Here is a 24,895-nt window from a genome sequence, read left to right as displayed (position 1 = left end):
GGTGCTCCAAAACGGGAAAGCAGATCCTGCTTCGCATGTGCTACCCGTCGTGTTGCTCATGTTAGTACAAACCCGGTATTAAGTCTAATTCAGCAAGTCACATTAGTGAAAAGGGAACAGGATTGTAGTTACTACATAAGATAATTTGTCATTGGTTACTAACTTTTTACCAATTACACCTGAGTTAATTCTTAAATTTCATTGAGTTCATATCACATTTGCTTTCATTTTAATGCTGTGTTTATCGTTGTTTCTCGTGTCTCTAGTACTTCTAGTGGCAATGCTCTTGTTTTTTTTCTGTATTCCTAACAACAGTCTGTAAGATAATTTTTTATCTTACAATATTACTAGGTCAGGGAAGATTTTAGTAAACCCTCAGACCAGAAAATGGTAATATCATGCTGCAAATGATAATACATTTCGTATAAAACTTTTAAAGTTTATATATTACGGAATTGTATAACGACTACAATCGACAAACCATGTGTTGTCTTAACTAATTCTAAGTCAATTAAATAATACAAATTATGCATTTTTAAAGCAAATTTGACCATGGACAGTTCTCCTGCTCCTTCAAAACTTTTCCAAACTGCTGGTTTTCAAAAATAAATGACATTCCTATGGAAATTGGTATTCTACCTCTCACTTTTACCCACTATGTTCAATTTCCTTAGTGCATTTTCTGTTAAAATCTCTCAGGATCATACGCTTCGACACCAGAATATTTTATCTGCCAAAACTTGCTGTTTAACCTTCTGATTTATGTAATTAAACTACAACCAATGACACAAAGAACTTACATGTGATATCGTATAGTTTATGTTTTCATTTGGTGTTAAATCGATTGGATTTTTTTCTGATTCACCAGGCTTCTTTATATGATAAAACATAAACAATACGTTTTACACTTTTAATGACCAAATAAAACTACAATTAAATAAATATTCAATAAATATAATATTATTTAAAAATAAATATCACACTTTTAATTGTAAAAAAGCAATCTAACACTGTTTCCTTTTGGTATCCATGATATTTTTTATTGAACTTTATGAGAGAGAAATGAGAAAGATATCGTACTTATCTGACATACTACAGATATAAAAATGTTATTTTACACAAGTCACAAGATTTAACTATCATAGATGATAATGATAAAATATTTTAACCTCTAACGATATTGCATAGTAACTTTAATGCGGCACTGATAAATTAGGGTTTATAGTTTGGCCCCTATAATTCGATGATACTCCACTTATTCCTGACTTGATATGTAAGAATGTTAAATTCGAATGATAAATCAATGTCTTGAAAATAACTTTTTACGTTGTTCAATCAGCTTACTAATATGATTAAATGTACTTCAAAAGATTAGCATCACCATTATGGCTTAACGTTCTTAGTCTTGGTTTTGCCAATAATGAAAGTCAAAATACATCTACAAAACACACAAACACAATCCACTCACACACATCGTGTGTTTTTTAGTTTGTTACATAACAATTGCTAAATAGAACCATTGCTTCTTTGACATCATGGCAAAGCACCTGCATTGTTTCCAGCGCCGTTGACCATTTGACCAACTAGGCTGCATAACAATATAGCTTTTGTAAGTCAAGTAATGCCTTTTCTCGTCGGCGTTATTTTGCGTTGAAACACAATACATGATGTATAGTGTCAATAAGATGATGTATATTTAAGATCAGCTATGTTTTGTCGGTGGTAAAGGATGATAATATACTTGCCAAAAAAATAAACGATGAACTCCAAGTTATCGAAAAATTCAAAAATGTGATTTATCTTTTTACATAGAAAAACCTGTTAAATTGTTCAATGAAAAATATTCGTTTACAAAGCAAAGGCATATGATTAAGAGAATCTGACCAAATTAGAAAAAAATAGAAAATACCGTGTTATCAAATACAGGGGTCAAATTAACTTTGCGGAAAATGATGACTATAATTTCGAAGATGATAATTAAGTATTCAAATATCTGCAAAGTCATTCAAAATTTTAAGCAGGCAATGTTTTATTTTAAAGTTTTAATATCGTTTTTCTAATTTGTGAAGTGAAAATGAGATTTTCCGAATAACAAAAAAATCAAAACTTATGTCGGGTTTTTGTCGTAAATGGTTTTGATAGAACATAACACTTTGTAGATATTATATTCATTGTGTAATCATTTAGCTTTGTACATTGTATCCATTTTCATTTTATATGGCAAAATACATTGCCTTGTATCGTTTCTTTTGTTGACTAGTATATTTTCTTTAGCATGCAGCCTAATCAAATGTTAATGTTATTATACTCTTTTTATTTTCTTTCGGATAATTCGTGGTTATACATACATATAAAAATGTCAATTCATGTGTATATGAAAATCGGAGAACAGTTAAAGCTTAAATGTGTAAAGACATTGTATAAATTAATCTAAAAAAATCTACATATTCTACTAGTCCTGATTATTATTAACTTGTAAGCCAATCTTAACGTGACTTTTTGTTTATTGGTTTTGAGGGACCAGATTTGCCATCTGCATTCAACTTGCGTTTACTTGCCGCATTTTCCTGGTGTTCCGAATCGATCGCTGACTTCAATTTAACTGTTATCAAACATTTAGCTGTTTCTTCCTTCAAAACTTCAAATTTTTCATCATTCTTATCATTCTTTGAATAAACACGTAAAGTTTCCTCTTGAAATCTTTGAGGTAAAAACAGCGAGGGCTGAAAAAAGAAGATGTTTACCCTTAAATGAAAACATGTTTCAGTTTATATTTGCAAAAAGACATTTTGCTGTTAAACTAGAGATATACAGAGACAACAATGCGACATGTGTAAATAATGTTCTACTGAATTCTAGGTGCTTATCTTAATTACGTCTTATATTGTTATATATTTGGCGTTGCTCAGTATCTAAACAAATCGCCATTGTGTTATTGTGCTATGATAATTTTTGTTTTTGTATTCCTGTCTTTCATTCTTGTTTATGTGTTTTGTCTATAGTGTCTATTGGTCTTATTTTTTCTTTCTTTGTTGATATAGTTTTTGTTTTCAGAATAAATAAGATTTTAACAAAATGTTGTCTTCTGTACTCCAATTTGACATGTTTAAGCCCCAGTCCCACTAGACCACGATCGCACCACGCTCACCGCGATCTAAAATAAATTTAGATCGTGATGAGGTCGCAGTATGAGCGGCATAAAAAAATGTATATTTTCGTTGCTTTCACGATGCTACTACGTCCCCACTACGCTTCTACAACGTTCCCGCTACGATTATACCACGTTCTCACCGCGCTTATTCTGCGACCTCACTACGCTTATCAAGATCTTCCTACGTTCTTCACGTTCTCACTACAACTATACCACGAGTTATCCGATTGCAAAATGATCTTACTGCGATTATAGCACGTTCTTACCACAATTATACTACGTTCATACCGCGATCTTACTACTTTCTCAGCAATAACGTCAACATCGTGTTCTATATCAATACAGTTCCATTCCTTCTATTTCTGATTAATACGTATATTTCTCGGAAACAATACAGTCATGCCACCAAAATCTACTAGAACACATGGGCGTGGTAGGAGGGGTTGATGTAGAGGCAGAGGTAGCAAATTAACGAATCCTGATCACGCAGAGATGTCGGACCGACCAATCCAACCTAAATTACAACCTATTGCTGTTCCATAAAGCTCAAATGACGATATTTTAGTGAACGATAGCAGAGATGACACATATGTGTCAATAGATATAGGAAGATGTGGTATGAGTGCCAATGAAACAACTCTCCATCCAAGTAACAATTTATAAAATTAAACCATTATAGGTCAAGGTACGACCTTCAACACGGAGCCTTGGCTCACACCGAACAGCACGCTATAAAGGGTCCAAAAAAATACTAGTGTAAAAACCATTTAAAAGGGAAAACCAACGGTCTAATCTATATAGAAACAAGGAGTATGGTTGTGCCGTTAGAGGAAATGGATAATTACAATTAGACAAACAAAATATAGGGAGCTTTTAATATATTTTATGTGAAAATGACAATAAGAATGGTGGTCGTACTGTGAACGTAGTCAAGTCGTAAGAAGGGCGTGATGAGGACGGCAAGAGCGTGCTAGAATCGTACTATGGTCTTGAACAGTGTGGTATAGCCGTAGTGGAAGCGTAGTTGGGTCGCGGTGAGAACGTGATGGTCGTAGTGAGGTCGTGATAACGTCGCTGTGAGATCGTAGCGCAATCTCTCCGAATAGATTCACGCTTTCGCTACGCTCTCGCTACGATTGTACAGCGACCTTTGAGATCATACTACGATCTTAGTGCGCTCTCACTACGCTTTTACTACGACCTGATTACGCCACGATCGCACCACGATTGTTTTGAACATGTTCAAAGTTGGCCACGCTCTTTACGATCCTGAAGACCTCATCACGACCGTGATACGACCTTACTGCGATCTACACGATCGTACTACGATCATCAAAATTTGCATTTTTTTCACGGATCGTAGTGCGATCGTGGCCTAGTGGGACTGCGGTATTACATACAAGTGAGAAGTTTAGCTAGCTACAAAACCAAGTTAAATCAACCATTTTCTACATGAGCAAATGACTGTATCTAGTCAGGAATGTGACAGAGCTTTTGATATTGCCATTTGATAAGGTATTTTCCGTTTATTATATTCCTTGGCGTTTGGTAGTGTTGCTATTTTACCTTTTTTTTGTTTTATATATGATAAACATTATTGAAAATACAATTCACTATTTGAACTATAAATAATAAATCTGTTTTAAAAAGTTAAAAGCAATAGTTCAATGTTTCTCTATCAAACTGTATTTCTACAAATTTTTTGCTCTTTTTTTGAAAAAAAGGAAAATGACACTTGAAAATACTTGTACCTTCCTTTTCTTTTTAAAACATTTCGTATCATTATATTTCGTATAGAAATATACTGAATCGATCGGATTATTTCGTCCCATTCCATACGAATAAGTTACTTTCTGTGAATGAGAATAGAAATAAATATAGTAGTCAGCAGCGTTGCTAAATTGTAACATTTTTTTCTTCGAGAAATCGGTTTTCAAAACATTGTGATGTGAGTTGTTTTTGAAAGAGAAAGTGTCATATATCTGTGAGATTTATATCCACTCTGGTCTAGTATGCTGAATACATATTTGACGGCAATTCTCCTTCATCCTGAACCGAAACTCTCTAAGTGAACACAGAAAACTGAATTGGTGACATAGTAAAATTATGCTTAGAACAGTTAGGATGAAGTTATATATAATGACGAAAATGTAATTATAATGTGTTTTTCTGTCGGCAAAGAAGGAATTTATCGTTGTAAAGTAAGAATGGCACTGTTGGAGTATAAATGTGTATCACGTCCAAAAAATATGTTGTATGCAAACCACAAACAAATATAGCTACATCATTTTCTTTTGTATAATAACTTATGGTATTACTCAGAAAATCTTTTACATCTTGCGTGTGTTTAAATTCATCAAACTTGTATCATCATTTACTTATGTTTCCATGTTTTGACGACTTACACATTCGTGCATTTCCCAGTAAAATGCTCCAATTCGTACGACACGATTTCGAGTCGTTGAACGACGCGATTACACCGATTGACCTCGTGTATCACATTTATTAAAATATATACAGTTTGAGTGGCAAACAAAACCTGACGTTGCAGTTCAGCTGACATACAATTTATTCGTACTTTCACATTGATGTAAACCAAAAGAATTTGAAAAACGTCATATTGGAATTTGAATAATATATTTATAATGCATCCCGTATGTTGCTGTTATTGTTGTTCGCCTTTTCAATTATGTAAAATTAACGCTAAAAGAAATCTCGGACAGTTGTACGCACACACGAGCATATTCATAACGTGTTCATTCAGCACTACATGTTGATAGGAAGTTGATATACATACATGTGGTTTCGGTCAACCAATTCGTGATGGTGACTGAAATAATTATTTAGGTGCGATTTTAATTGTAACTGAAATATATAAGCGTCATACGATTGAGCAGGATATATGTTACTGGTAGAATGACGTCACCTGTATTTCATTCATAGAGTGAAGCGGGTGGACAATATGAAATTAAGTGATTAATGCTAGAATGTCATTACGAAATATTTCCGAGTCTCACTTCTTATTCGCAAAAATTAAACTTAATAATAAGCCTTTGCACTTTTGAACAAATTTTAGAAAAAAAATAATGATTTTATATATTGAAGACTATCCTTTGCTTTTCTTCCTCAGGAATAGATTACCTTAGCTTAGCTTGGCAAAACTTTTTGGAATTTGGTCCTCAATGCTCTTCAACTCGTACTTTATTTGGCCTTTTTGACATTTTTTGATTCGAGCGTCACTGATGAGTCTTTTATAGACGAAACGTGCGTCTGGCGTAAATATGAAATTTCAATCATGGTATCTATGACAAGTTTATTTTCATATATGATAAAAGGAAACATTCGAAAAACCATGAAGTGAGACACCATCAAATTTTTCGACACAAACTTATAAACTTGCTGCTATTACAAAAGGACTATCATCATTTCTTACTTGCACTGAAAAATCATCTTCGTTGAGTCCTGTCTTGTGTATCAAACGTTTTTCCATTCTTTCCTTTTGATTTTTTATTTTCTGAATTTGGAAATAATTAGATCTAAAGTTATATTGTACAATATTGTTTTCCAACAATTTCAACGATGAATTCAAATAATTGATACTGTGTCCATTCAAAGTTGCAATTTTCTTTTCGTATAAGTTACACTTGATTTTGTTTTCACTTAAAATATGACAGTTATAATAATATATGGTGGACATTAGGCCTTTATAAAACAAATTCTGTGTATTCCTTTGTGTAGATATTCATACCCATATTTGTTGCCAAAGGTTTAATTAGTATTTTTGGGTAGTTATTTTAATTGTTTTGCATTCTATTTAGTTTTATTCAAGTTATTTCTAATTCGTCTCTTCTAGTTTGATTACGAAGAAATATGATTTGACGTCAACGTAGCACTACTTAATGATTTTCATATATATCTTCACATTTGTTTCACAGCTTATTATACCAATAATATGAATAGGAGTTGTAGGCAAAACACTGAAAAAAGACGTGCCACAGAATACGTTCTGTTTAATTATTTCAGTCAATCTTGGGCAATTACAAAATTGCAATCCTGGTATCTATGATGAGTTTATTTATAAATAATAAAGAATAAAAGAATATTACTTACAATCACTGGTGACGTTTCAACGACAAGGCTGTACAAATTGCGTTTGTAAACGTTGTTGATCAACTTTTTAGCTATTTCCAGTTGTTCCGAATCCTCTTTCATTAAAATTTCATCAAAAACGCTATCAGTAAGCTTTTCATATACCTCTGGGTGTTCCCAGGCCTCACTCATCTTAACAGTTTTTCTTTAAAAATGAGAAATTGAATTCAATTATCTTAAGGTTGTACCCAACACTTTCACTAAAATCAATTTGGCTCGTTTAATTTTCATAAAATTTTGAAAAAGTATTTACTTTGACCCTTTGACAAAAATATAAAAATTTCAAAATGTTTGAACCAACCAATTTATCAGAAAAATTACACTGGTTATATAGCAGTTTGACAAACATTAATTTTGATCATTGAGAAGCTTAATATTCCCTTCACAACACAACGTAATTTAAACGTTTAGCTGATTTTACAGAGTTATCTCCCTGTAGTGTTAGGTACCACCTTAATCACGATATTCTAATCATAAAAGGTTTGGTAAACCAGATTATGTGTTTATCAATCAGACACAACACGTTTAGTAAATGTGTCATAATTAATATAGATGCAACAAATGTATCTTAGATTCGGTGAGGAAGATAATTTGATTTTTACGTCCGAATGATAGCTTTATAATTTTAAAATAATTAAAAAAAAATGAATTTTAACAAATCATATGTGTTTACTGAACTTTTTTCCTAATAAATTTAGTAACTAACAAAACGTGATAACAAAAAAACCGGACTCCAGGGCAAATTCAAGGGAAAGTCCTTAAAATCTACTAAATCAAATTGTGGGTTAAACCTGGTGGAACAGCTAGTCGAATCTCTCGCTGGTATGACAGTTGTCTATAGTTCCGTTCAATTGAAAATAACGGATGAGCAATCCAAACACATATAATAGGTTAATGTGACAATAATAGGTACTCAGCAGTCAAACCTGTGTAAACATACATTACAAACTAACATTACAACTGACTAAAAACTAAAACATTCTAAGGGACATGCAAAGTCAGATAAAAGAGACACTTACAGAAAAGGTGTAGAAGTCGGTAATAGCAGAGATACTCGAACTAACTCTGTTATCCGAGTCAATTCATGACAATGTAAAAGACTAGATGTGTAATAATGTTCTTTGAGGTAAAAAAAATAACAAAATGTTACAAAATATTGTCAGTTTATATTCGATTTATGAGTTTGAATGTTCCTTTGGTATCTTTCGCCCCTCTTTTACATAAGTCAGTGTCATCTGTTATTATAAAGCGAATTATATAGCATATTTATAATGTTTCGTTTTAGGTAAGTGTGTTCTATTCAAGACTTATTATCGTCTGTTTTGTTGTATTCTGTTTTTATAAAAGCACGAGGTTAAGCTAGTCGCAAGCCAGGTTCGACCCACCATTTTTTCTTAAAATGACCTGTACCAATCCAGGAAAATGGCAGTTTTAATCTTATAGTTCGTTTCTCTGAGTGTTCATTGTCGTTTTGTTTTTTGTTGCACTTCAGTGCTTCTGTTGTTTCGTTGTTTCGTTGTTATAGTTGATGTGTTTACCTCAGTTTTAGTTTGAAATCCGTTATTTTTTCTCAATCGATTTATGACTTTGGAACAGCGGTATACATGTACGACTGTTGCCTTTATTTACTATGTGTTTTACAGATGATAAGCGCCCCTTTTCATTATCATCCAGACAAAACGTACGATTTAGGATGTTTTGTGCCTAACGATTCTTTATAAAAACTATGCTGCTAGTGACATTTTGTTTTTAGATATTACACGAATTATACCTTTCAATTGTCTTACCCGCTATTATTCTTAAACAAAAGGTGATCATTGGCTTCTACTAAAACATCAGTGAACCTAAAATCAAATAAATTATAATTCCAATTTAGAAATATCTTTATTATTTATTATTATTAGAAATTATTATAAATTAAGGAATGTATCTCCCTCATGCAAAGTTCTGATTCCTTTCAAGGAGTTGGCTATACTTTTTGGACCTTTTGGATTATAGCTCTTCATCTTTTATATAAGCTTTGGATTTCAAATATTTTGTATCACGAGCATCACTGAAGAGACATGTATTGTCGAAATGCGCATCTGGTGCAAGAAAATGGGTACCGTTAATTTTATCAGATATGACAAGTAATAAGACATAAACATGACATTTATGATTATTAAATATTATTCATAATATTACCATTTCATTTGATATTACATAAAATGTTCAACAATGTGACTATGTTTTTACTTTTCATTGACAATTTAAATGTGAATAATAGACCTCATTATTGTAAAATTTTCCATTGTTTAGTACGTTTTTTTGTGTTTCTTTCTGTTTTATCTGCTACCCGGATTAGGTTTTGCTTAATTGAATTATGACTACTGAACAGCGGTATACAGCTGTTGCCTTATTTATAGCCAATCACAATATTTTGTTTTCGTCAAAGATTTTCTTACTTACATTATCTCTATTGCCTTTGTTACTTTATGATAGTAAGCTCTTCTGAAAAGTCCAATTCGGGTGTGAAACAGCTCATACAGATTATGCTCTTCCTGCAGTGAAGGATAAGTTATCAAGCAAGCAATTAAGAGGTATTGTCATATTGTGTTTTGTTTAGGATACAACTATAACTAACAGGGTATTTCTGTATAGGCAAATGAGGAATGAAGCCAACAGTACACTCTATAATGATCTACAAGTCATGCTGTCTACAACTGTATATTACAGTTTTATCTGTATTATAGGTAGTGGTTAAATTTGTCTGGAGAGTCGAAAAATGACCCATCACCAATATATCACACAGGATAAAAGGACAAACAGTAAAATAAAAAAAAATCACTGATGAAGTTCTGAACTCGGACCTGGCACGTACACATATGGCTAGACCTAAAAAAAAAAGTAGAAAAAACTAAAAAGGCATATCAGTATCTTCTCTATTTTTGTGCTGTACATTTAATCTTTACTTACATTTAAATGATAGTAATTGTGTAATCTAAGATTACGTTCAAATTTTGGTAGAAAAAAAGTGAACATTTTAATAAGGTATTTGAAATAAACTTTCAGTATAAATATGATGATAAATCCCATATACCAGTTCTTTCATATGATAAAATTAACGGTACCAGTAATACTGCACTGCAACAGATGTGCATTTCGACAATAAATGCATCTACAGTGTACTCGGGGCCAATAAAATGATAATGTCGAGACCTTTTTGGATAGTATCCTATATCATGTATATAAACGTGTATAAACAATTGTATATTAACCTTGTCTCGAACAGCAATAGTCGTTTCATCAGGTTTATCACTGGTGAACATCACTCTACATTGACTGATGTAACGAAGATGGTCAAAGTTACTTTTCATTCCGAGTCCATGACAATCTCTAGCAAAATAGTCCATTTTATCAACATCTATCTCATTCCGCTTGTTTGCTACAATCTACAATTAATGTCAAAGACAATGATAATATTTGTAACACATTGTCCACTAAAATCTTAGTCTGAAGAAGGTTTCAAATTTCAAAAATTCGACTCGAGATTAATTTGGCGTTTGGTTGTTAGTTTTTTTTCGGAGGTGAGGTAGAACTTATATCTCTAAACGAGGACATTTATTAATTATGTTAGTTGACAGATTTACCGTAGATTCATTTATTTTGGTATGTATCAATTTTCGAGGATTGAGGATGCATTTACACGGATATTCAATAATTATATCGTTGTTTTGAAAACGTCTGCATACATTCCGATAAGTATTTTCTTACGTAACATGGTGGATTTAACCTGGAATGTGTTCCAATTATTTGACATGTACAAAATACGAAATAAAACATTCATTTTTGTTCTTCAAATTTTTAAATTTTAGTAAAGCCTTGTCAAATCAAACTGTTATTTACACCATATATTGCGGATTGTTGATAACACACTAATATCTTTGTGTAATATACGCAACTTATTATCAAATATTTAGAGATCCTACCAGGAAAATGTCTTATTTTGCTATACGAATGATTTTTATTTTAATTTTATTCTACAGATATATGTTATTGAGGATTTTCTTATACCAGGCACAGTTTACCTTAGCCGTATTTGGTATCAATTTTTGGAATTTTCGATTCTCAATGCTCTTCAACTTTGTGATTGTTTGGCTTTATAAATATTTTGATATGAGCGTCACTGATGAGTCTTATGTAGACGAAACGCGCCGCGTCTGGCGTACTAAATTATTATCCTGGTACCTTTGATAACTATTATTGGCGTCATTCAAATTTTCGTATGAGTAAACATTTTTAACGATTATTTTAACAATATTTGGTAACGTTTACTTTCAATATAGTTTGGTATAGTGTGCCCTCAACAGTTTAAATATCAGAGTTCGTAACCTAGAAAAAATACACCTATGAACTTACCTCATACATGTAGTATCTTTCTTTCTTAATCTTTGGTTTCTCCTGGAAAACGAATTACACTATGATATGGAAACTTCCGATTACATTCGAGGACGAGTAATTTGTGAGAGGAAAATGTTATGATAACGTTTATCAACCATTAATATCATGATCAAGAATCCAAAAACAATTGCTAAGTCTGAAACCACATAGTCATAGATGTGAATAAGTAAACTTTGCTTAAAATTACGAAAACACAACGCAGGGAATGACACATATAACTTAATGTTTCTGGAATACTAGTATATGTCTGGTTATAGATTAAAATTATATAGAATGCCTTACGGAAAGGGAATAGCTCATGAAATTACAATATAATCTCAATATTAAATTGGAGGAACTTTTAAAATCATAGAGATTTACCAAAAATATTTTGTATTTTTCAGTTACCTGTAACTAAATGAAAAGAAAGCATAAACTATCAGCTTATTTTTTTTCCTTTGAATTATCACCATAATTGAACATTGCTAATACATAGAAACATGTGCACTTTCAATATTTATAGAGATTGATCAACCTTATTTCCTTCGATGAGGTCTTTTATGAATTCTTTTCTATTCTCCCAATCCTTATCAAATTTTTTTACAAATGCGTCTTTAAGATCCTCATTTGTGGCAATCATATGGTCTATCATCTTACTTGACACATCTTCATGCTAAGATAAAAAAATACGCTTGTATTAAAAATTGGTAAATACGGTTCAGACGCACCAAATGTATCAATGTTATATTATTGTCACCTATTTAAAATTACAATGAGTAACACGACATGTATAACTATTTGTCAAGGAGCTGCTCATCCTTCCGGAGCACATGAATTAATTATATCTTCCGTTTTCAATTTGTGTGAGTTTTGTCTGTTCGTCGTTTCACTGTTAAACTATGCATGTGTCTGTTTCTATTTGACTTACGTCCATATTTCTGTACTTATTTTTTATTATAAAGATTTACCCAGTAATTTAAAAATGATTTTCTAACGTTTCAAATAGAGGCAACAGAAATATACCGCTGTTCGAAACTCATGAATCGATAGAAAAAAACAAATCCGGGTTACAAACTAAAACTGAGGGAAACGCATTAAATATAAGAGGAGAACAACAACACAACATTAAAACGTAACACACTCAGAAACGAACTAGAAACGGATAGAAAAGTACCGTGATTATCTAATCTATAAGACGGCAGGTGACTCATGTGAAGCAAGCTCGGTTACCCTTCGTTTTTTTTATGCAATGGCATTGTTTGTTCGTTTTCGACTTTTTACTTTGTCTATGCCTTTGGTTTCTTTCGCATCTCTTTTATAACTTTATTTCCGAAAACGTCGACTCAAACAGGTCGTTTGTAGTCATCACTAAAACAACTGATGGATGCGAGGTTGTTATACATCATGATCCTAATGTTCAATGGGTCTATGATCACTTAAACTTTAACTTTAAAAAAAATCCATATTATATAAACATGTGTCCTGCTACCGTGACAAATATGTTGTTGTCTCAGCAGATACAGTTTTAATAAAAAAAATCGTTTAATTTTCGTATATACGTTATATGATATTTCTGTTAGACAACCAGAATAGACTCATATGACACTCATTTAAAAGAAAATACTTTGATATTGTAGATTTTTTTTATGTGTTTTAACATCTACAGAAAACAAAATAAATAATAAACATCATCCAATTTTAAATCTTGTGTCGACAGTACTACTGGTAGACTTCCAGTTCCCGGTGTTATCATCACCTTAGTAGTCAGCAATTCGCTACTGGTATTATTTACAATTCACCTTTTTTCAAATTACAGGCGAAGTTGACTTTAAATGGATTTGGTTTTTAGTTTTGTCTATTTTGTTTATATAAATCTACAGCTCTTTCAATTAATTAAGAAATAATTCATGGGAGCTTGAATATATCGTGATTTTACCACGGGTTGGCCCTTTATGACAAATATGAATTATTTCGATTCTAATAGGACAAATACGTCAATTCTTTTGAATCAAAGCGCTCTAGGTAGAGGCAAATATTTGCCGTTCCCATAAATAAACGCACTATTAAATTGGCGTTAAAGAACGGAGCAAACTGGATAAGTGACATGATTTAAACTGTTTACCATAACGTATTAAGATAGTTGTGGATTAGTGTAAATGGTTATTTACTTATATTTCTTATATGTATAAAAAAAAATGCTTATACCACATTTTAGCATCGTTTGATTACGTTTCCTTGTTGTGATGAATTTTGGTTTTACAAGCGTGTATTTTCCCGTAAATGCTTCTATTCTAACGTCATTGTTCTATGACGTCGATTACCTCATTCACCAATATCGGGACAGCCCAAGCAATATATTCATATTTTACCACGGGTGTGTACTCAAAGCGTTTGAAGGACGTCATGTTAGAATCTTATATATACTTTCAAATATTGGACTGTGATCGTTCCCGATGATGGTAAATACAAAGGAAAACATGATCTTTAACAAAATTATGTCTTCTTTTATTCTAATGAAAACTATGTCCATTCACTGAACCTCAACGTCTGTAATTAGGCCATTGTTGATATTCTAAACATGTGATTGTTTTATACGTAGAAAATAATACATGTAAATAGGACCCGAACATTAAAGTTTAGAAAGGTTATAATATTAAATATCCATAAGATTGTAACTACAAACCTTCCATGCCACTGTACTTGGGTCCTTCTTTTGCATCGCTTTGTTGAACAATCGATCAAACAAATGTGAATATGGCCCGTGTCCTACGAAAGGCAAAAAAGAAGAATTTATAACAACACTTGTTTTGGTGAGAGAGAGACGTATTACGTCATCAAACCTACGTTTAATATATATAAAGCATTTAATATGTCAGTAGGTTAAACTATACCAGCTGCCATAATGTTTCGCTTCATAGACATAGTGTTTTTGTTTTTAATTCAGTGACGATGTTTGAACTCTGTCGTGTGTCTTACATAACAAAATGTTTATAACTACTACTATTGAAAAGTCTTGGCATTGAATAATGCATGTTTATTACAAAAAGTTAGGAATCCAATTAGGCGCAATGTTACATTATGATGATAGGTAAATCACGTATATCAATTTTGCATAATAAAAAGAAAAGAATTCAATCGGTTAGCCATGTTATCCCTTATTCTAAATCGAATACAGTAGATACTTCAACGTATTTACCAAACAGCATTGTGTATACTGCTTATTATCTACTGAGTTTTCACGTCATAGTATTTGAAAATTAGTTATTCAGTCTTTATTTTATCTGTATAAAAGTGGACAAGTTCTTTTCTTTTAAATATTTTAAGCATTGTGATGTTGTTTTTTCAAATTATAGTTTTGATTTCATATTGGTACCTGTCTAATGTTTTTGCATACCTATATCATGGCATAAGCCTGCTATCTCTATACACAATAAGTCATTCGGTGTCATTTTCGCCTTTTCCAGTTTCTTAGCATATGTTTTCGTTTCTTCATGTTTCTCTAACCTCTCTATGTCTTGGTCAAGTGGTTCCTTTAATTGGTGCGCTAATTTACTGGCTAAGAAACATGTCCTGAATATGTAAATATGTATATACCTTACAAGTTATCTTTGAAAAAAACCCAGCTAGATGTTTCACTTTAAAATACACCAAAGAGTTCCATCTTAAAAAAATGTAGCATCAATTTAGACATTAAGTTGAATAAATAAACAAAAGAATTGGTTAGAAGTTCTAGTAGAATTTTTACTTATACCAGATTCTAAGTAGAAATAGGAAGATGTGTTTTGAGTGCAAATGAGACAACTCTCCATCCAAGTTACATTTTATAAAAGTAAACCATTATTGCTCAATTCACGGCCTTCAACACAGAGCCTTCGCTCACACCGTTCAGCAAGCTATAAAGGGCACCAACAATTACTAGTGTGAAACCATTCAAACGGGAAACCAAAAGTTTAATCTATATAAAAATATCTATACAAGTGCTTACAATAATTTACAATATTAGTTTCAACGTTAGATCTGTAGATTTTAGTCATGGAAATATAACTGTGATAATCTTAGTATAAGAGAGTATGTTTGCTTATTTTATCAAATAGGTTCAAAGGGGTTCACAAAAGCCATTGTTAAAAAAATAGCAGCAACTCCACACAACTCTTAACATACTATAGACGGATAACTTGTGCACATTGAGGAACAAATTTAAATTGAAAGTGTTTCAATTCCGTGAGGCATATAAATATCAATATCAGTAATTGTAGTTCGTAATTGAAGATTTCATACAGCAATTTCATTGATAGAACATGATAACATTGTTATGTTTTGAAATGTAATAAGAAAGGTTTTTTATTACTTTTTTTATTCTTTATTTAGAATTTAAATTCAAAGAAGAAAAAAGAAGAAATAGAAGAAATCAAATTGATATGCTGTAATGTGTAAGAGTATGCATGAGTGTACTATTGTAAAGACCATCATCATGATGTTATAAAATTGTATAAAATTGTATATATGATATGTATAACGCAGTTTAGTACTTATAGATATGAAGTGTAACGGATAAAAAAAAACCACACAAAACCCAATTATTATCAATACCCAGAACAATTGTACCGAATTATAGCACAGAAACAAAAATCTAAACTATTTTGGTGAAAAGGTGTTGTTCATCATTAAATATATCAAACGCAGAGCTTGAATAGTAACATGTTATTATCAATTACTTTATTTAGCCAGAAACAGTTAATGAATGATGCATACCATTGTGAGATTTACAGATTATTTTAACATTAATGCGAAATAAAACATATTGTTACATTCATACAGACTGTTTGACGTCTGTTTGTTTTTTGGTTTGTTTGTCATGAGCCAGTTGGAATTAATTCAACAAATTAGAGTGTCAATAAACCTTTTGGATCTTTTGCTTGCTTTATTTCTGAAGTTTGGTGTTTTCCAAACTGAAAACCCAAAATCTGTTTATAAAATATTTAAAGTACATTTGTACTAATCTTTTATCACAAAACAAGATACAAGCCTTAATTTCCTGTGTTTTTTCAGATTCAAGAAACATTTTAATCCATATTTCACTTACCCAATGCTGTGCTCAAAACGGTTGTGTGCTGCTGAAGGATACACAAAATAACACCCACCAAGTTGTTTGATATTTCTCAGTCGTTGGAACTGTGGTGTATCAATTATTTTAACAAGTAACGGGTCCAGCATGATTGTCCCATGTATTGGATCATTGAAGATCTATAGAATACAAAAGTTAAAAGTTATCGTTATTAAATTAAATTTAATGCGAGTATGAATAATTTATAATTAGACAACTTTATATATCGCCAAAATAAAAATCTTATCGCATTATTCAAAATAAATTTATTAAAAAGAGGCCGAAAATTAACAGTTACTTACAGAATAACAACAGAAATTAATCTTTATCAAGCATATACAGTGTAACCTGCCTTTTCTGACACCTGAGTATTCCAACATACTGCTTTTACCGACACATTTTCATGGTCCCAGAATATGCCTATCCTTGCAAAAAAAATCCTCAGTATTCAGACTTCCTGCTGAATCAGACAATTTTGTCTGGTCCTCAAGTGTGCCGGATTAGTCAAGTTACACTGTATATTGGCAAGCCATTTGTGAAACCGTTCAATATTAGTTTAATGGGTTTCATGGGTTCTTTTACGTTGATAGACCGTGAAATTTCTAATCACGAGGCATCAGAGATGAGGTACTTATTTGCATGTTTTTGTAAAAGCTGAGCTACTGCACTTACATTCAATCAGTTCGAGTCATCTTACCAAACAAAAAGAATGTCGATTTAATCGAAGTCATTCTGGGGTAAAAATAGTAGGTTTAAAACAATTTGATTAAATACAAAATTGAAACTAATTGGAAAAAAAATAATAGTTTGTAACAATTTACCTTCGACATATTTCACTGGCTTTTTGGTCTATCTGTTTGCTGCTTTCAATTTATGTTCTAATATCTATAAATATATCTACTCAATATGAAATTTGTATTAAAAAAGTCACCAATATTTCAAATGTTAACTTGTATAAATAACACCACGGCAATGCATAAAAGTGCCTGTTTATCTTCAAAGGTAAAACTGGCATCGTATTACCTCTTCTAATATACAGCTAAGCGTACAACATCAGGAAAATATTCAGCAGATGTGGAATGATTAGTAACTATCCAACAGAGTCCAAAAGACGTGTATTCGATTTACATTTGCTCAGTTGAGTTGCAAATTCAGAAATTAATGCGAGACTTTTATTATTGCGAAAAATGCGACAGAGTTGTAAACGCAATAATTTAAATTCGAATTTTGAAATATTTATATGAATTAAACAGGATTTTTCACAAAATCATAAACATTGAAATCCCTTTTAAGTTTAAAATGACAAAATCGCAAGAATAAATGCACGCTATTACTTCTGAATTTACAGTATTACAACTCAACTGAGCAAAAGTTATCGTTTTCATTGGATTTAGATCAGTAAAAGAGTAAAATAACAAAAATACCGGGCTTCAAATCGGAATGTCCCTTATCAAATTGCAGAATTATACGCTCAAAGACATCAAACGATGGAAAACAGCAGTCATGATGTTTCTTAGAAACAAACATGAGCTGCTCTGTTGAATATTAATTTTTTGTAAACATTGTATGATAACATATTTTAGCAAAATAAATTGTACACATTGCAGATTAACAAAACAAGTCAACACGTATTTATAATTAATACTTTCATATTGATTTTCAGTGTAAAACGAACACGAATCAATGACAAATGATCGGAACTGAAATACACATAATTGATTTTACGACATTTAATGTCTTATCCTGAGACAAGAAACGTCTGAAACTCATCTCATTAAATAACTTTAGCTGTATCTCAGTCGATATATACAGGAACTAATCAGATCCTTTTTTTGTTAGTTAATTTTTTCATGAAGGCGTGTATGTCAACTGAAACTTATAGCTCCTCACCATGATGCGAGGCAATCATTTCATGTCTGTAAATGGCAGTACACCAATTTCTTAAGTAGGTTCATAATTTAGAAAAGTTGTCGTCTCCATCAGATGGACGGTTAATATATGATGGTCACTTACCTTAGGCAAGTACTTAAAATAAGACTTAAGTCGAATCCTGCACAATGCCAACTCATACGTCACAACCAAACATGCTAATAACAATGTAGGTAATAAAAACTAACCACACTGATCTGTGTCCACACTTGTATTAAGCAAATCGACGATATTTAAATATATAAAAGCATAGATATTTAAATTTTATTTATCTGATTATTTTCTTATCTAAGATGCAAGATTTTCTGTCTGTCGATAAGTTTACTTTTTTAATGATCTGATTGTTAACATACTTTAAATTGTAATATTGTTATAAAATCGTGTGTGTGTTTTCATTTTTATCGTCTGCTGTACATTACAAATTATTAAAAAAAAAATAGACGATATTTTGAACATTACATTGACATTCAGAGAACAGATCTGATACAAAGTTCACCTTGTTATCGTAATTAGAATCATTAGATCAATGGCGAGTAATTCGAACTTATCCATTTAACCGACTACGTCGGGACAGAACAAACTCCGGAGATTGCTATTTACCATCCCCTGTTCAAATATCAAGATGCATGTATATAATTGATTGTAACTGATAATAAACAGATCACAACATAAAGTTAGTTTGAAATGCAAATATAAATATTTCACGAACATATCTTATTAAAACTATAAATCCCATAAGTACTGGCCTACCTCTTTAGTGTATAAGAGTTGAATAGAAAATAATCAAATTAATCGCTTAAACACTCTATCGGACGGAACATGTTCAATTTCGTCAAAATATGATATTATTTAAAATACAGTGCTATGAAAATATTTGTTTAATTTGACTTCTCAAAGTTTAAATACTCCTATACATACAAGTTTTGACAATAATTCTGCATCTTTTTGTTGATAAGAGCACACAACTTATTTTAAAGGACTTTGCCGGATGAATACCTTTTCTGTTAAATAGGATATTAAAATCAATTCATTTTAAAGAAATTTTCACTACATACATTGATCTGTATAAGGTCTTAATTTAAATAAGTATCTCCTTAATTTAAACTTTATTTCAAAAGTACATTTTTTTCAATTCAATCTTCGTAGCTGTCAACATTTCCCGTCTTTCATCATTTTTGACCATGAATTGAAAGCAGCACCATTTACAATATTGCCTCAAGCATGGTTATTTGTTAGGATTCAGAGTTTCTCAGTCTCTAGTTTTTAATGTTGCGTTTTGATAAATGTTGTGTTTTTTTTGCCATGGAATTCTAATTTTGTTTCGACATATTAGATTGAATTTCCCTTTGTTACTAGTATTGCTTGCCTCTCTTTTATTGAGGAACACAGCTGCGGTTGTTATTGGTAATTTCAAAGAATAGCAAAGTCATAATATGTCTATTACAGTAAAAAAAAATATCCGTCACTGCAAAATACATTATTACATTTATAGTGTTACTAGCCTTCTTTGCGTGTTGTCCAATTACATCAAAATAAATACGTTTATCATAAGTTACTTGATTAATTTGTAAGCACAACTATATAGAATGAAAAACGTTTGCTCGATTCGACGTATAAGCGGATTGGGCCATAAACACAGGGCAGGTTTTATGTTAAGTCGAAATGAACTGACAACATCATGCCAACAAAAAACGTTCAAAAGACTAAAAAAGTATTAAAAAAGACATTAGAGAAGGTAGTTTCATAAGTTCTTATAAGCCCGCCTTTGTCACTGATAAAAAGTAAAATCATAAAAATACATCCCGGCGGTCTAAGTTGTTGTATACTGCATCACTAGCCTGTCTACACTTAGTTTACTAATAAATTGATCACAAGATGTAACAAAAAGTAAAATGACAAAAATACTGAACTCCGAGGAAAATTTAAAACGGAAAGTCCCTAATCACATTGCAAAAACAAACGACAAAACACATCAAACGAATGGACATCAACTGTCATATTCTTGACTTGGTACAGGCATTCTCCAATGTAGTAAATGGTGGATATATCTTTATATTAATTTAGTACCAAACAGAAAACAATAAACTTGTGCCAAATATTGTATTCCACAAACATGAGGTGCTAAAATTCGTACACCATATCCGGATTTGACAATTATTGTCTCTTCAGTGATGTTATGGATAGATCTTTATATTAATTTAATACCAAAAAGAAAACAATAAAATTAAATTAATATAAAGATCTATTTTGTTACATCTTGTGATCAATTTATTTGGCAATCGTCAATGGCAGTCAGCAGGGTTTAAGAATTTCAGTTGTTCCACCCGTTAGTCAAATGCGTTTTGTCAAAATATACTTTTTCACTCTTTTGGTCTTTTGGGAAATGTTGTTAGTGCTGTATTTGGACACCCTACGACAAATGCTCTGTTGCTGGTTTTGCTGGTGGAAGTTTCGTCCCCGAGGGTATCACCAGCCCAGTAGTCAACACTTCGGTGTTGACATGAATATCAATAATAAGGTCATTTTTTATAAATTTCCTGTTTACAAAACATTGAATTTTCGAAAAACTAAGGATTTTCTTATCCCAGGCATATATTACCTTAGCCGTATTTGACACATTTGGCTTTATAAATATTTTGATATGAGCGTCACTGATGAGTCTTATGTAGACGAAACGCGCGTCTTACGTATTAAATTATAATCCTCGTACCTTTGATAACTATTTGGATGTATTACATAATCATACACAATAGATAAACTGACAACTGTGTACAATTCTCCTGCAGCAGGTGAAAAGATGAACACAAGATTAAAGGGAGTAACTCTTTTTTTCATCATTATTATCAAATGTTTGGGGTTTTTTTTGGGACCAAAATAGTTGGTTAAACCTGAATAGCTAACTAAATAAACCTCCAACTTGTATAGCTCCCTTATATTTACACAAGTATTTTAGCAAACCAAACAGACATAATAGGTTAATATGACAATTGTTGGGATGCAGCTACCAAATAAACATACAATTATATATAACAAAGACCCCAACAAAAATAGTGCGCGGTGAATACTGTCTATTACAGTATAACAAATGGCATATACTATTTTCAAAGCTTCGGGCCCATCTGCACCAGTCACTCCTCACACCAAAAGTCCACCTTTTTCCGACATGAATATACCATAAGTCGGTTTTGAACTTCGTCCAACATAGCCAAAATTCGCCCAATCAATCATAACGGGATCCATCAAATTTGTGTTGATTATTTGTTACTTTAAAAATACAAATACATGTTTAAAACTGACGAATTCTTGGCTATAACATTCACAGAGGCGGATTTAGAGGGGGCCCAGGGGGCCCGCCCCCCCCCCCCTTTTTGGGAAAAAATTTGGTTGCTTATATAGGGAATCATTGAAGCGTGACTGGAGCGGGCCCCCTCTTAGGTCAGTCAGTGGGCCCCCACTTATGAAAACTTCTGGATCCGCCACTGATTCAGAATACGATAGTAAATAAAACATATGTTCAACCCATCATTTTCTAGATAAGAAAATACCTGTACCAAGTCAGGAATATGACAGTTGTAACCATTCGTTTGACGTTTTTGGTTTTTTTATTTTGTTATTTAGGAACTTTCCGTTTTTACTTTTCCTCAGAGTTCAGTATTGTTGTGATTTTACTTTTTATCAATGTTATCTATATTTGCAGCCAACATGAGAAAACAGCAGGATCTCCTAAAGGAGCGAGACATTTACCTCTGTAATATCGATATATATATACACACGAGGTCCAAACTGCGGGGGATCGCATGAATTTTAAAAGAATCATGACTCGAAATCTATTTATCAAAATTGCTATTTGAATGTTACTTGAGTCAATCTTACATAGATTGTGAAAATATAATAAGATATTAATGTTCGTTTACAAACGCCGAAATTGAAATACATCAATTGATTTACATAAAATAAAACTTCCTATTATACATTATAAATACTGTTTTTTTTCATTGTGTGTTCTTAGTAAATTCGAAATAAAAAAAGAACTTGGTAATTCTTGTACCATATAATAAAGTGACAACTAATAGTGTAATAAATAAAATTTGTAATAAAAAAACAATGTTTAAATTTTTGCTGAAAATTTTGTACCCTCGAGCCTCATTAATTTATTTATGATTTACTTACAATTCCTTTACAGTGTTAATCTTCTTAATCTGTTTGGATGGTCTTTATGGCTTTAAGGGTCAAATTCAAATAAATGAGATCTCAAAAGATATAAATAGCACATAATGCACAATAAATACATAATACAATAATACAATACCTGATCAAACAGCAAAAAACAGCACAAGGCCGCCAATTGGTCTTCAACACACAGCGAGTAAGTACCGCACCTGGAGGTTGGTTTTAGCTTGTCACTTAACAAAATCGTATAATAATTCAGCAAAAATTGACACCACACTCTAAAACATACAAATGAACTTAATATTTTAGAAAATATTTTATATTATTTTATATTATCTAATATTTTAGAAAAACACACACAAGATTAAGTAAGGCCAGAGGTTGTTTGTAAACAGTCCCATTATGAAATAAGTTAATTCCGGGGAATATTATATATAAATTAAATATATATTGACTTGTTATTTGTTCACTTACACAAGCAAGTATTATATTCTCAGTATTTATCTTAACGGCAGTGGAAAAAGATAACGGTTTTGTAAATAACGTTGTTATAGATGAGGATAGAGTAGAGTATTTTATAATTTGTATGAAGTAAACAAACGACTTTCTTTTACTTAGAAAAATCAATTTCATAACATGAAATATCTAAAATCACTCAAATAAAAAAAAAAGCCGTAAACGAATTTGTAGTCAGTTGACACATTCTTTCAGGCGCTGAACTAAATTTAAGGGCGGATTGAATATATTATGAGAAGTTTACATGGTTTTTGGAAAATATTTACATTGATCAGTATCTGAGAGAAAACATAAACCTTCTTACATATACAAGTTTGTGATGTGACGAATGTGCATCATATTTAATGAAGAATCAAACTACAAGACAAATTCTATTAAAATTACTGATGTGAAACATCTTTGTGTATCTAAAATTGATTCCAATTGTATGGACACACAACAAAAGACAGGTATACGCTTAGATATTGTGAATTTTAGCTAGAGATTTTTATTCTGGTAATTAGGTTGCATAATCAATAATATTACAAACATAGCGTTGTCACGACGACATGATAAGGCAGCTGTGTTCATGTAGTTTTCTGATATCAAAATGAGATATACAATTGCATGTCTCTAAAATCAGTCTTTAAATAGACCATGTTAACGATGTATTTTTAGAAAAAAAGTGTTTAAATAATCAAAATCACAGATATTTCAAAACATCATTTGTAAACTGTTATCCATAAACAATATGCTATTTTTTAGTACCAGCTATTTTTAGGACAAAATGATGAAATGCTTGTGAAATTGTGTCAAAGAAAAAAACCACGTCTTCAATTTTGTTTAAATTGTATGCGTTAAAAGTGCTTTTCTAGATTTACATTCATCAGAAAACCCAAATATTTATAGGAAAGCAAACATAAATATGCAAAAAATGCTAGGAGAGATATGTTCTAAGGCACATCAAAATTAGTACTGAACGGGGATGTGCAGTGCTACATTTCACGACGTTATTGATTTGAACAAAAAGTATAATCACAAAAATACTGAACTCTGAGGAAAATTCCTCGAGGAAAATTCAAAACGGAAAGTCATAATTGAATGGCAAAATCAAAAGCTCTAACACATCAAACGAATGGATAACAACTTACATATTCCTGACTTGGTACAGGCATTTTCTTGTGTAGAAAATGGTGGATTAAACCTTGTTGTAAAGCAAGCTAAACCTCTTACTATGTAAAACACAGCATTCAGTCGAATCTGAAATCCGCATTGTTCTAGAAAAATCATTATTTATAAACATTTACATTTGGTTTATGAAAATTGAGTTATACTATAGGAACAGATGATACTAAGCATATAACAAAACTAATTTAGATTTACCTGAATTAACTGGAAAAACACTTTATAAATTTCTTTCGTCCGATGGGCACAAGCCGATATTTGAAGATAGATTTTTAATTAACGAATTATAAATG

General features: G+C 31.6%; 1 protein-coding gene across 1 annotated transcript; it reads right to left on the bottom strand.

Moving 5' to 3' along the window:
• Positions 1-896: 896 nt before the first annotated feature.
• On the bottom strand, positions 897-24,895 carry LOC143079116 (deoxynucleoside triphosphate triphosphohydrolase SAMHD1-like). The gene is made up of 15 exons (XM_076254304.1): positions 24,801-24,895; positions 18,837-23,200; positions 17,645-17,708; positions 16,803-16,963; positions 15,114-15,289; positions 14,403-14,485; positions 12,255-12,392; positions 11,699-11,740; positions 10,558-10,731; positions 9,749-9,840; positions 9,088-9,144; positions 7,262-7,445; positions 6,585-6,665; positions 4,903-5,004; positions 897-2,723 (listed from the first exon to the last, which is right to left on the bottom strand). Exons 3-15 carry the CDS (start codon positions 17,651-17,653, stop codon positions 2,487-2,489), a joined length of 1,536 nt encoding a protein of 511 aa, XP_076110419.1. The 5' UTR covers positions 17,654-17,708; positions 18,837-23,200; positions 24,801-24,895; the 3' UTR covers positions 897-2,486.

The sequence above is a fragment of the Mytilus galloprovincialis genome, chromosome 6, assembly GCF_965363235.1.
Source record: "Mytilus galloprovincialis chromosome 6, xbMytGall1.hap1.1, whole genome shotgun sequence".
NCBI lineage: Eukaryota > Metazoa > Mollusca > Bivalvia > Mytilida > Mytilidae > Mytilus > Mytilus galloprovincialis.
This window is presented reverse-complemented; position numbering and strand designations above follow the sequence as displayed.

What these genes read in the sequence shown, in the direction of transcription:
- LOC143079116 (XM_076254304.1), bottom strand. An exon ending in CAAGTACAGTGGCATGGAAG is followed by an intron (nt 12,393 to 14,402) that starts GTTTGTAGTTAC and finishes TTTTTATCTTAG; the next exon opens with CATGAAGATGTGTCAAGTAA. An exon ending in TTGTTTAAGAATAATAGCGG is followed by an intron (nt 7,446 to 9,087) that starts GTAAGACAATTG and finishes TCATTTTTAAAG; the next exon opens with AAAAACTGTTAAGATGAGTG.